At 43.5% G+C, this 13,445-nt stretch overlaps 1 protein-coding gene across 1 annotated transcript in view; it reads left to right on the forward strand.

Annotated features, from left to right (window-relative positions):
- The first annotated feature begins 296 nt into the window (after positions 1 to 296).
- Positions 297 to 13,445, forward strand: part of LOC306979819 (protein-glutamine gamma-glutamyltransferase E-like) — a 45,158-nt gene continuing 32,009 nt past the window's right edge. Inside the window, exons 1-4 of the mRNA XM_079578945.1 lie at positions 297 to 380; positions 8,410 to 8,577; positions 9,595 to 9,846; positions 12,709 to 12,827. Coding sequence (XP_079435071.1) covers positions 329 to 380; positions 8,410 to 8,577; positions 9,595 to 9,846; positions 12,709 to 12,827 — 591 coding nt within the window. The 5' untranslated portion in view covers positions 297 to 328. The remainder of the gene's footprint in view (positions 381 to 8,409; positions 8,578 to 9,594; positions 9,847 to 12,708; positions 12,828 to 13,445) is intronic.

Consider the following 13,445-nt stretch of genomic DNA (forward strand, 5'->3'; position numbering starts at 1 on the left):
TTCTTTTGCGTTTGTGGCCTTTGAAATGTCATATTTAGGCTTTAACATGACGTTAGGAACGAACTTTGACTTGCATTATTAATAAGAGTTATTCATGAGTTGGTCTTAATAACCAAACGCTCCAATAGTTTTTCACTTTGAGTCAACCTCAACACCTCAATGTCGTACTCATTTGCGTATTAATACATGAAAGTACCTGTGGTGGTGAAAGCGTTAACTTGAGTGTGTTTGGGGACAGTGGGTGTGTCCCCGTCCGTCCTTATATCCTCACCTCAGAGCCGGGACTCCTGCAGTGCTGCCTCTGACAGTGCCCTGACGAGAGCTGAACATGTCGACCGCGGAGCCTCAGCCCCTGGAGCCTCAGCCCGAGGAGTCCCACAGTGAGTACCACATCCGCACTAGTACTGCACTAGTACTGCACTAGTACTGCATCACCAGACAGGCTGAGAGTACTACAGTGAGTACCACATCCGCACTAGTACTGCACTAGTACTGCATCACCAGACAGACTGAAAGTACTACAGTGAGTACCACATCCACACTCTTCAACATTTACACTGGCAGGTGCATTTACACTGGCAGGTGCATTTACACTGGCAGGTGCATTTACACTGGCAGGTGCATTTACACTGGCAGGTGCATTTACACTGGCAGGGGCAGTACTGCATCACCAGACAGATACTACAGCTCTGCGTATAGTGGACCATGAATTCATCCATTCTCTAAGTTGTATTGTATTGTTTTCACACTGGTCCCCCATCACAGAAACACGGGCTGACCAACAACGACACATCACCCTCACTAAGAAAGTCCACTCATATGGTGATATGGTCAGCTGGAGCTCCTTTAGCTTTGTTTACGGCACACGTTCTTCTCAAAAGATCCAGTGTTGCTTTACTTTCTCACCGCGATCTTGTTTGATGTTGGGGGAGTGTGACCACTGTTCTCCGGCACATCCTAAAGATTCTCAATGGGGTTGAGATCTGCCCAATGTGTGCATGAAAAAGCTGCCTCACGCTCCCTGAACCACTCTTACTGTGAGCTGTGAGGGCCTCAGACTGGGGGGGGGGGGTCGTGTGCAGGGACCGGCCCCAAACACCTGCTCAGTGCAAACAATTATACAGTAGGCATTTATTGAGCAGCTTTTCGTACACACGCCTTTCAGTGCCTCCTCCATGTTCACATTTGTGCAGAATCAATGTAGTGGCTCATTTCAACAGCCACAGTGAGCCAGATGCGAAAGGTTTCTTACACTGAAGACCAGGGAGACGTAATCCAGTGAAGTCCATTTATTAGACAAAAATAAATAATGAACATTACATTCTCTTAGTAGCAACAGGTAGAAAATCTGTTTGCTCCCACACCTGAACTCAGCTCAACACTGATGACATCAGAGGTGTCTAAGTAATGGGAGGGACTTAGATTGAGGGCTTTTTTACCTCTTTTAACGCTTTTACCTTTTAGCATTAGTCTTTTAAACTGTAGTTTTTAAGCTTAGCTTTTAGACTTTTAAACCTTTGCTGCTTTTTAACCAAAAAACTACTTAATATTTTTAACTTTAACTTAAAACGCTTTTTAGCACTTCAACTGCATTGGCTCTCACAATCACAATTGTTTTATTATCAACACATAATAATAATAATAATAATAATAATAATAATAATAATGCATCAGTTTTATATAGCACTTTTCTGGACACTCAAAGACGCTTTACATTGCACTATTCGTTACTATTGTAGCCACAGCTGCCCTGGGGTAGACTGATGGAAGCGAGGCAAGCAGTCTGCGCCATCGGCCCCTCTGACAACCACTCACTCACTACATTCGCCCCAGGCTTCCTGGTGTTACCAAACCGTCTCCCATCCCTGTCCTGCCGGGCCCCTCCCTGCTGAGCCTCAGGTCTGACGGGATCGGGCAGAGCAAAGGGGGTGTGGCCACAAAACTATAACAACTTTTGAAACTATAAGACCATGAGGGCGTGCAGTAAGTGGAGGGTAAAGTAAACTATGAAAGAGACACAGAACAGCAGTGGGAGCGTCTTTACAGATGTGCAACAGCAGCGTGAGTGTCTTTACAGATGTGCAGGTGATGTAACAGCAGCGTGAGCGTCTTTACAGATGTGCAGGTGATGTAACAGCAGTGGGAGCGTCTTTACAGATGTGCAGGTGATGTAACAGCAGCGTGAGCGTCTTTACAGATGTGCAGGTGATGTAACAGCAGCGGGAGTGTCTTTACAGATGTGCAGGTGATGTAACAGCAGCGGGTCTCAGTGTGGACGTGTCACATAGTGCGATAGAGCAGGTTATTATGAGGCTGATACAGAGGAACTGGGTCTTTCTTGTTCATGAGTCTGATGAAGGTCTGGATGGACCGTAGCCTCCTGCCTGAGGGGAGGGGGTGAATGGTCCGTGTCCAGGGTGAGAAGGGTCAGCTGTGATCCGACATACACGCCTCCAAGTCTTGGATGTGGGAGGTCACTGCCAATCAAGTTTTAATAGGAAATACCTGTCAATCATTTTTGTAGAAAGGAATCCTCAAAGAGCGTTCACAGCACTGAGAATGTGCGTGACTGGAGGGCATGTGTGCGACTGCGAGCAGATTCAGAGTTTGACACTTCATAGTTTTGCACATAACCCATCATGTGCCTTTGAGTGCGAGTGAAGCTACAGCCAAACAATGATGAACTTCTGCCGTGCTCGTAATTGCTCAACAATCAAAGGTAATCCGGAACTACAGAGCTCTGCACACCAGGTTCACCGGAGCTTTTCTCCATCGACTTTTCAAAATCAATAGATAAAAAGGTGCAGATTTTCTTAAGCTTTGGTTTAGTGGAATTGGATATTTGGAAGATTAATATTAGACTCTTCGATGACAGCTCCCCCCCCCCCAAGGCGCAGTGCATTATGGTATTGCCCAAGTATTGTCAGAACTCACAAAACACCTACACAGTTGGAGTGTGCAAGTGCCTGTTTAAGGGGCAAAGAGAGGAAATGTTCTCCATACGCACACACACACACACACACACACACACACACACACACACACGCACACACACACACACACACACACACACACACACACACAATCTTGTACTTTTATCTTAGTGAAGACTCTCATAGTCATAAGTTATTACCCAGACCCTAAAGCCTCATTCATACTTCACAAGACGCAAGAACTTCTTGTTCTTGCGTCCTGAGCTGCAGAGCAAAATGAAGTCACTTTTGCCTTGTCGCCCTGGAACTGTCGTCAGTTACAAAATGTTTCCATTTGTTCTGCAGCTCAGGGCGCAAGAACAAGAAGTGCTCGTGTCTTGTGAAGTATGAATGAGCCTTAACCCGAACCTTAATCTTAACCTTACTCTAACCCTAACCCTAAAACCACATTTTGACCCTCAAACAATCATTCAAATAAGTGAGGACCACCCAAAATGTCCTCACTTTACAAAAATGTCCTCTCTCTGTTGGTTAAAAACTCAATGTGTGCTTCTATCTTGTACTTCGATCTTAGTGAGGACACTCATAGGCATAATGTATTACCCTAACCCTAACCCTAATGTTAGTGCCTTGAATTCTAACCCTAACCTTAACCCTAAACCCAATTCTAACCCTAACCATAAAACCACACCTTGACCCTAAAAAAAAGTCCTTCAAATAAGTGAGGAGCACCCAAAATGTCCTCACTTTACAGAAATATCTGCAAAAAGACCAGTATAAACATCTCAATTTGAGCACAATAATCCACATTTTAGTTGTTTTGACTGGTTAAGAAGTTGTTGGGCATTTGTCCCAGATTATTTCACTTGTTCTGAGATGTTTCTGACTCGTTTCGATACATTTCGTCCTTATTTCAGGTCATTTTCTTTGCCAATGGGGAAAGAACATTGGTCTCATCTCATTGGCAATTTTACTTTCTTATTTCAAGTGAGATTTACCCTAGAACTGGTGTGAAATGTCCTCAAACAAACAAAGCAAACTCGGTCCGATCAGGAAAAGTGTCTGAATGAGTGAAAACCGGGTGCACCTGTTGAACCATCATGTTATCCCATTTTCAGCAATAACCTGTCAGCTTTTACAGTACATTTATTCACCAATGAAAATCTGAACTTAAAGACTATCAGATTTGTAAGTGAACATGAAATTCATATAGAAACCATGGTCCACCAAGAAGAAGGAATTAAAGCTCCTCTGATGATTAGATTTGAGGTCAAGCAAAAGCACCAAAGTGTATTTTATTCATCACCCTGACAGGGACATTGCACAAACAGCTGCGAGCTCGTTTCCACCTGTCATCCCAGGGCAGAGGCAGGTTCAGCAGGTTTATACACATTACAAGATGCACCTGCAGGAAGCACCAGCACCAGGTTCACCTCAACAACAAACACAATATTTACAGTAACTTATTATTATATCAGGTTTGTGAGTCTGAACAACCATTTCTTCAAGTTAAAGTTGCTTCAGAGGCTCTGTTCTCCGGGAGCTTCCAGGTCTGTTTGTGTAACGGAGCCGGGAAGTGTGTGAGGCGTCGGAGGGCTGCGGGAATTAAAAACTCTGCATTGTGAGTTTAAATGGAAAAGAAACACAGATTTATGAAAGTTGCAGCTCAGCAAAAAGTATCAAAATGTTTCCTTTGTTACATTCATTCTGCTGATGTTGGTATTTCCCGTCTGTCTGTGAACGCATCACAAGGGTGTGGAGGAGGGTGTGTGGAGGAGGAGGGTGTGTGGAGGAGGGTGTGTGGAGGAGGGTGTGTGAGAGGGTAAGCAAGGTGAGGGGAGGGGCAGAGCAGGGTTCAGTGGCATCTACTGACAACGATCAGATCCAGGAGTTTAACCGAGGGCAGCGCTAATGACACATCGCTGCAGCTTTGACAGAGAAACAACTGTCGAAATGCTGAGGCGTAAAGTTCACCACAGGCTTGCATTGTTCTACGTCCTGCCTTTTCACAGGTTTTCACAAACATTCTCAGGAAGGAATGAGGAATCATGAAGAATTTTATACATGAGTGACTAAACTGACATTGGAAAAGGGAGCGACATGTTGTGGCGTTGTGGGGGCAGCGTGGCTCCAGTGCTGTCCCTCACAGGGGCCTTCATGAGGCTCCATTAGGGCGGGGCACAGGTGAGGCACATTAGGGCGGGGCAGGCGAGAACGAGAGGGAAGTCAAACAGAAAATCACAACAGACCAAAAAGACATGTCAAAATAAAACACCACAAGAAAACAAACTAAAACAGGGCCACAGAAAGCAGACCATGACAATCAGAGTTTTGACAGATTACTCAGAAATACGTGAATGTGCCAAGGCAACACTTCAGCCATGTTTTTAATGAGGGAGTGACAGAATAACAGGATGGAAAGCTGGAAAAAGTCCATTTTGCAGAATACCCCCCTTTAACTTTTTTTTTTTTTCACTTCAAAAGTTGCATAGGGCACCTTTTAATAATTTACATTTCTTCTTCACGATGTTACAGTAGTCGTGGTACTAATCAGGTCTTTTATCAGATGACCTGAGAGCCTGTTTGTTCAGGCTCTGGCTCTGACTCAGTGTTGGCTGACAGAGACCAGGTACATATATCAATATCATCACATAAAGCTTGGCTGCATCAGTGGTTCTCAACCTTTTGGAGCCGCGACCCCCATTATAACAGTTAAAGGGGTTCTTGACCCCCTGCTCTGGTCACACCGTGAGGAATCAGATCATTAGCCTACAAGATTCTTAAAAAACAAAATAAAAACAAATGGCTAGAATAAAACATATAAAAACATATAATGGCACTCAGGTGAAATAGCACACACAAGCGACAATGAAACATGATATTATGTGCTAAAAGAAGGATGTATATTTTATCTACATGATATGGCGACCCCCCAGATTTGTCTCCCGACCCCCCGGTTGAGAACCACTGCATTAGAGGGCGAATAGATGTAAACTGCGATCAATTAAAACTGTCCTTTTTCCATCCATCCATTTTCTCCCACTTTATCTTAGGCCGGGGCGCGGAGGCTTCAGTCTCTGCAGAGAAGCCCGGACTCTGTAAACTCTACTTTTTACTTGTAATCTTACTTTTCGTCTGCTCGGCTTCACTGACCCAGTTTTCCTCAAAGTTCCTGTAGTTACACATCCACAAAAGCATTATACAGTTGGCAAGTCTTGTTAAAAGATGAAATAAAAAATCTTGCTTACAAGACTTTAAATCTATTTAATTGAAAAGAGTTATGTATAGATTTTATCAGTTGCTAAAGTTGGCAGCACAGATGGTGCATTCCTGAACTCAGGCCAGATTCTTTCACGTCGATCCGGTTTTGAAGGCGTGTCGACTCTTCGCTCTAATCCTGGTTTAATTTATTAGACGCAATTATTCACCTCTAGCTTTTTATAGATCAACAAGCTGTCAGAACGATCAATTATCGGATCATTTGTGGATCTAGTTACACTGTGACCTGGTTCTTACATAACAGAAATAGCTGAGACGTTTGTTCAACTGTAGAAATGCAGACGGCCGGTGGGGGGGCTGGTCGTCACACGTTTGTTGTGGAGCCCGGAGCTCATTAACATCCAGCCAGAGCCACACCTGCATAAATGACAGCTTAAACCCTCAGGCTGAAAGTGGCAGCTCTTCTCATTGCACTGGATTTATTAACCGACAAAGGGCGGGAAATGGACAGAGCCCGATGTGCACAATGAGCCACTCGTACCTGTTGTTATTAATGGTGTTATTGGTGGAATATGTTTATAATTCTCACCAATAAATGCCTGATGTGTTTATTTCACTAACACCAATTTAACATATTTAAAGGGATGTTTCAGGATGTTTGACAAAGGGCCTCATTTCCTCGTTATCCAGAGCAGTGTTAATTTTGACAACATATTTTAATTTAGTTTTAGTTTTTTGACTAAAATGTAATTCGATTTGAGTCTAGTTTTACTCGACTAAAATTGCAAGTAAATTTAGTCGACTAAATTTCAGACTAATTGAGTGGACTTTGCATTGATAATATTGATTCTAATCATGTTTAATGTTGTTCCTCTGCTTCATGTTTCTGCTCCACATGAACAAAGCTCAGAGCTGATCCTTTAAACATGATCTGAGGCTCTTTCAGACGCTCAATACAAGTGTGGATGATTTTAGTCTCTCCAAAAAAATGACAAAAATGTGACAAAAAAATGACTAAAAAAAGACAAAAAATTACAAAAAAATTACAAAAAAATTACAAAAATGTGACAAAAAAAAGACAAAAAAATGACCAAAAATGACCAAAAAAAAGACAAAAAAAAAAATGACAAAAAAATGACAAAAAAGACAAAAAAAATGACAAAAAATGACAAAAAAAAAAAGAAAAAAAAAATTATAAATTACAAAAATGTGACAAAAAAATGACAAAAAAAAGAAAAAAATGACTAAAAAATTTGACAAAAAAAGAAAATTTCATCCCCATTTTTACTCTAGTTTTAGTCGACTAAAATTGTAAGTAAATTTGAGACTGATTGAGTGGACTTTGCATTGATAATATTGATTCTAATCATATTTAATGTTGTTCCTCTGCTTCATGTTTCTGCTCCACATGAACAAAGCTCAGAGCTGATCCTTTAAACATGATCTGAGGCTCTTTCAGACGCTCAATACAAGTTTGGATGATTTTAGTCTCTCCTTTTCATTTTTATTTAGTCTGATTTTAGTCGACTCAAATATCTGGACATTTTAGTCACAGTTTTAGTCTCATGAGAAACTTTTAATTTAGTTTTAGTCCAATTTTAGTCACAAAAATATCACTTTGACTAAAATTAAGACTAAATATTTTAGTCGGCGACATTAGCACTGAGTCGAAGTGTTGGTGATTTCTGGAGATATTTTTTTTTTTGTAATTAATGCAGTTCTTATGTTTGAAGAGTTACGTGACGCTAGGCTAGTGCATTTCTATGGTATCAGCTAGCCTGCATTAAAAACAGTCTGACTCACAGCAGTGTTAATTACCCAAATATAAAATCTTCCTGAAAAAAAGCATCAAAATAGTGACGAAAACCGACGAATGAAAAAGCTGCAAAGAAGCTACAAAAACATGCCACCAATACCACAAAAAAGGGAGAAACATTTGGCGAAACCAGGACAAAAAAGAAACAAAAACATGAAAAAAGACAGAAACGCTTCAAACATGTGACAGAAACGCTTCAAACATGTGACAGAAACGCTTCAAACATGTGACAGAAACGCTTCAAACATGTGACAGAAACGCTTCAAACATGTGACAGAAACGCGGTGACAGATAAGCTCCATCAGTGTTGCAGGTTTGCTTCTCAACTGTAGTTCTCCAGTCCTGAAGCTTTTAGATTTGGGGTCAGAGGTTAAACCACTGAGCACACGTTCTGCTGCCATTCAGGCCCATGTTTTAATGTTCTTCTGTCTCTGTTTTCAGTCGTGAAGGTGGATCCGAAGCTGGAGGAAAACAATGCCAAGCACCACACGGACCAGATGTCCACCTCCCAGCTCATCGTGAGGAGGGGCCAGAGCTTCAGCGTCGGCCTGAGGTTCAAAGAGTCGTTCAACCCGGCCGTCAACAGCCTGCTGTTCACCGCCACGCTCGGTCAGTGCCTGTGGGTCAGTCCTACCTGGACCTGAGGGTCAGTCCTGTTTGGACCTGAGGGTCAGTCCTGTTTGGACCTGTGGGTCAGTGGGTTAGTCCTGGACCTGTGGGTCAGTGGGTTAGTCCTACCTGGACCTGTGGGTCAGTCCTGTTTGGACCTGTGGGTCAGTGCCTGTGGGTCAGTCCTACCTGGACCTGAGGGTCAGTCCTGGTTGGACCTGAGGGTTTGTGGGTTAGTCCTACCTGGACCTGTGGGTCGGTCCTGTTTGGACCTGAGGGTCAGTGGGTTAGTCCTACCTGGACCTGTGGGTCGGTCCCGTTTGGACCTGAGGGTTAGTCCTGGACCTGTGGGACCTGTGGGTCGGTCCTGTTTGGACCTGAGGGTTAGTCCTGTTGAAATCAGGAAATTGGCAAGGACACCAACGGCTGTCAGATAGACGGTCATGTTTCGACGGCCGCGCCTCAGAAGAACAGCTGTTAATCTGTTTGTTGGCGACGCCTCTGAGCTCAGAAATCTACACCGTCAAAACAAATGAAGAAAGTCTTAACGGATTAGAGACAGAATTAATGTGTCACTGTCGGGCGGCTCCATTATTGAAATAATAATAATCACGATTATGTTTGGCATAATTGAAATCACGATTATTCCACAGCCCTATATCACTGTACACCTAGTTTTGAGTCTCATAAGCTTCTGTGAGAGGCGTTTTCATGGACAGGGAGGCTCCGTCATTATGAACAAAGGACTTCAGGGAAAAGCAATTAGGAACCACTGATCAAGTTATATTGTCCGTTATTGAGTACATTTAAGAAAAGTTCTGTAGCTAGCTCTTCATAGCGCTGAAGCAATGACATCTAATTGATCAAAAAGTGCTAAATAGCTGTTTGTGGACATGCTGGTCCTCCTTTGAAATGGCATTACTGACCCTAACCCTGACATACATGAGGGAATGCTGCGTGAGGAAATAAAGTGCAAAGGGCTCTTAAACGTCGTTTTAAACCTTATTTTCTTTTCAGGAAACATCCCGGATGAGGTCAGAGGCACCAGGTCCGTGTTCGGGATCCCGGACACTGTAAGGCGAGCGCCCAACGCTAAAGCCATTTGGAAAGCGGAGCTGACCCTGGATCAGAAGAAAAGCCGTAACGTGGTGGTGAAGATCACTCCCCCGGCCGACGCTCCCATAGGGATTTACACCCTGACCGTCAACTATTTAGGAGAAGAGAAAAAGCTGGGATTTTTGGCGTTAATCTTCAACCCCTGGTGCCCTGGTAAGAACGTCTGAGGAACCTTCCTTTTTGTTTCAGGGACGCTTACTTTATTGAACATTTAAATTCCAGATTTCCGTATTGGTCTATAGTTACGATTGCCCTTTTTTCTACTTGATCCTTAACAAGTAACAAGTTTCCCTCTTGTTGGATAAATATATCTTTTCTAACAGGTTGAGTGACCAAATAAAAACTGAACACAGTGGGTGTTTGTTGGGGAAGCCAAACTGTGACTTTTCTTGAATGGTAGAGCTGTTTGTTCGTGGAACTGTAATGTCAATCCAATGGACCACTCCTTTATTTTGTCTCTAACAGCCTCTAGTTTTATGGAGTAGGTTCTTCAGAGAAAGACATGGGGACCTGGGACAGAGCGCTCAGAACTGGTGCTGTCCCGGGGTAAACTGGTGCTGTCCCGGGGCAAACTGGTGCTGTCCCGGGGTAAACTGGTGCTGTCCCGGGGTAAACTGGTGCTGTCCCGGGGTAAACTGGTGCTGTCCCGGGGTAAACTGGTGCTGTCCCGGGGTAAACTGGTGCTGTCCCGGGGTAAACTGGTGCTGTCCCGGGGTAAACTGGTGCTGTCCCGGGGTAAACTGGTGCTGTCCCGGGGTAAACTGGTGCTGTCCCGGGGGAAACTGGTGCTGTCCCGGGGTAAACTGGTGCTGTCCCGGGGTAAACTGGTGCTGTCCCGGGGTAAACTGGTGCTGTCCCGGGGTAAACTGGTGCTGTCCCGGGGGAAACTGGTGCTGTCCCGGGGGAAACTGGTGCTGTCCCGGGGTTCACTGGTGCTGTCCCGGGGTAAACTGGTGCTGTCCCGGGGTAAACTGGTGCTGTCCCGGGGTAAACTGGGACGTCTGGTCTTGTTGTAGTAGAGAAATTTATTGTAGTAGAAAAATGTATTGTCCCCGTGGGGAAATTCATTTGCAGTGAGTGGAGATACACAAAGACAACAGTGACACAGCAGACAGATCCAAACACTGACAACACACAAAGAACAAACCACGGCCCGTCAACCTCAGTTTAAATTATGTTAAAATCGTGATCTACATTCCTTAAAAAACCTTCTCTGACAGACCAGCTGTGCAGAATAATAAAACAAAAATCACTGTTGGTTACTTCGTATTGTTGGTTTGTTTCATTGTAAAATAGCTTGTGGCACAAATGACTGCCTGGTCCTGTTTTTACTCAGGGCGGGGCTCCTGCTGATGAGCCGTTTAGGTGATGCAATATCCATATTGTTACAAGCTACGATGTCCTGGGAAATAACTGAGGTGTCGAATCTGAGATGTGTGATTTTTTCTGGGTAAAACAGCCCAAAACAAAAGGCAAACGAGCCGAGTTCAGTTTGCAAACTGTCCACATGCGCACGCTTTGTCCTTGGGAAAGACTCGTACTAGAGATGCACCGATCCAGCTGTTTTGCTTCCGAAACCAATCGCTACTAAAGATGTGAGTATCTGGCAATGTCCGATGTTAACCGACACTAAGAGAGACTTTCTTTATGTTTGGGTCTATGACAGGTTAGCTTACATTAGCATCACTACAGCTTATGGGTATATGACAGGTTAGCTTACATTAGCATTAGTTAGCTTACATTAGCATCACTACAGCTTATGGGTATATGACAGGTTAGCTTACATTAGCATCACTACAGCTTATGGGTATATGACAGGTTAGCTTACATTAGTATTAGTTAGCTTACATTAGCATCACTACAGCTTATGGGTATATGACAGGTTAGCTTACATTAGCATTAGTTAGCTTACATTAGCATTAGTTAGCTTACATTAGCATTAGTTAGCTTACATTAGCATCACTACAGCTTATGCATGAGAAATATGCTTTTCTTAAACAGCATTTCATAAACTAAAATACAAACACCGAGTTTATTTCATTCGGCTGTTTCAGGTGATCCAATCATAGTTTCTGTCTCAGCCTTGATTAGCTGCCGTTAGCTTTAGCATGCTGTTGCTAGCTGCGGCGTTTTGCACTGCGATAAAATGTACGTTTTTGGTTTCAAACAATTCGATTCTCCAAGTTCAGAGCTTTGAACTGAGGGAACAGTAAGAGCCAAAACAGGGATTGGTTTGTGTGTCTGATAGTTTTCCGTAGTGTTTACAGAGACCGCGTGCGAGTGTACGTGACCGATGAGGGGTCTTCAGTCTGTGATAGGCCCGGACCGTCCCGGAGCCAAGTGTGTGTGTGTGTGTGTGTGTGTGTGTGTGTGTGTGTGTGTGTGTGTGTGTGTGTGTGTGTGTGTGCTGGAGGCGGGACTGCCATCTCTCCATCACATATTCACGGGTGTCTCGGGACTAATCATAACGAGCCCTTTTTTTTAAAAAGATTTATGAATCTGATCAGACGTATAAAACTACAATGATAATACACAGTAATGCCATTAGGTTATTAGTTAAAGGGGCTAGATGCAAGTAATCCGTTTTATACTCACTACTGCCACCTCAGGTCATACGTGTAGCTGCAGCTTCTATATTAAGCTCGTGCATGACGGCACTTCAGACCCGAAGTGACACCTTTCTGACGGATTTTAGAGTCAGTTGTGGTGAACAGGTCTGGGCTCATTCTACACATGAGGACATGGAGGAACATGTAGGGAGAGGAAAATACATAATTTTAAACTCTGTATAGTCCCTTTAAGATATAAAATTTACTATACAATTTGAAAAATACCATTTACTATTTCTTTCTTTCTAAAAATGACAAGGCGTAGCCGAACTAGCCCACAGATCCCAGCCGTCCTGCCAACATCAGATCGGTGCATCCCGAGCCCGCGCTCTTTACTCTGGCAACAGAAAATGTAACGTGTTTTTGTGTTAATCTGTGTGTTTTTTCTTTCTTTTTTGCTAAATAGAGGACTCTGTGTACATGAAAAACGAGAAGAAAGTGCAGGAGTATGTGCTGAATGAACATGGAGTCATCTTCAAAGGCAGCGGAAACTACATCTTCCCCATGCACTGGGACTACGGACAGGTACGGAACCAGTTTATAAATATGATCGATCTGTTTCACGTGTGTCGACCGGGAGATAGAAACACCTAAAGGAAAAGCTACTTTTAGGAAAGTCTCCTGGTGTATCGGTTAATATCGGATATCGGCAGATTCTCAAACTCCCAGTATAGGCGTCTCCCAGTCACATGACTAGAAATGCAAGCGCGCGACATTTTGAAGGGAAACAAAAATGGCGAATGCAACAGAAAACAATCGCGATTCCACACAGTTATGCAGCGTTTTTTCACCTACATCTGTTACAACTCACTTACAAGGAAATGCAGCGCTTCGATGCAAACAAACGGTCACTGTTGGACATTACAGACCCAGACACGCTTCGGCCCAGTTATTACTGACGTGAAGTTCTCGGTCATACCTTCACTGGATTTGGCGATATTTACATAGTACAGAGTTTCCGTCTTCATACACAGGAGAATCATTAAAAGCATAAAAGCCTTTCTGCGTACAGATGTTTGAGTCAGGATGGGCATCGAATACATCTGTATGAACCAAAAAGAAAGGATATTCTCATTGTCGTGAGTAAGGTAAGTTACTGACACTTTGCTAAACCAGCGGCTAATAATACTGTCAAACACACCC

The sequence above is a fragment of the Gobius niger genome, assembly GCF_951799975.1.
Source record: "Gobius niger genome assembly, chromosome: 20".
Taxonomy (NCBI): Eukaryota; Metazoa; Chordata; class Actinopteri; order Gobiiformes; family Gobiidae; genus Gobius; species Gobius niger.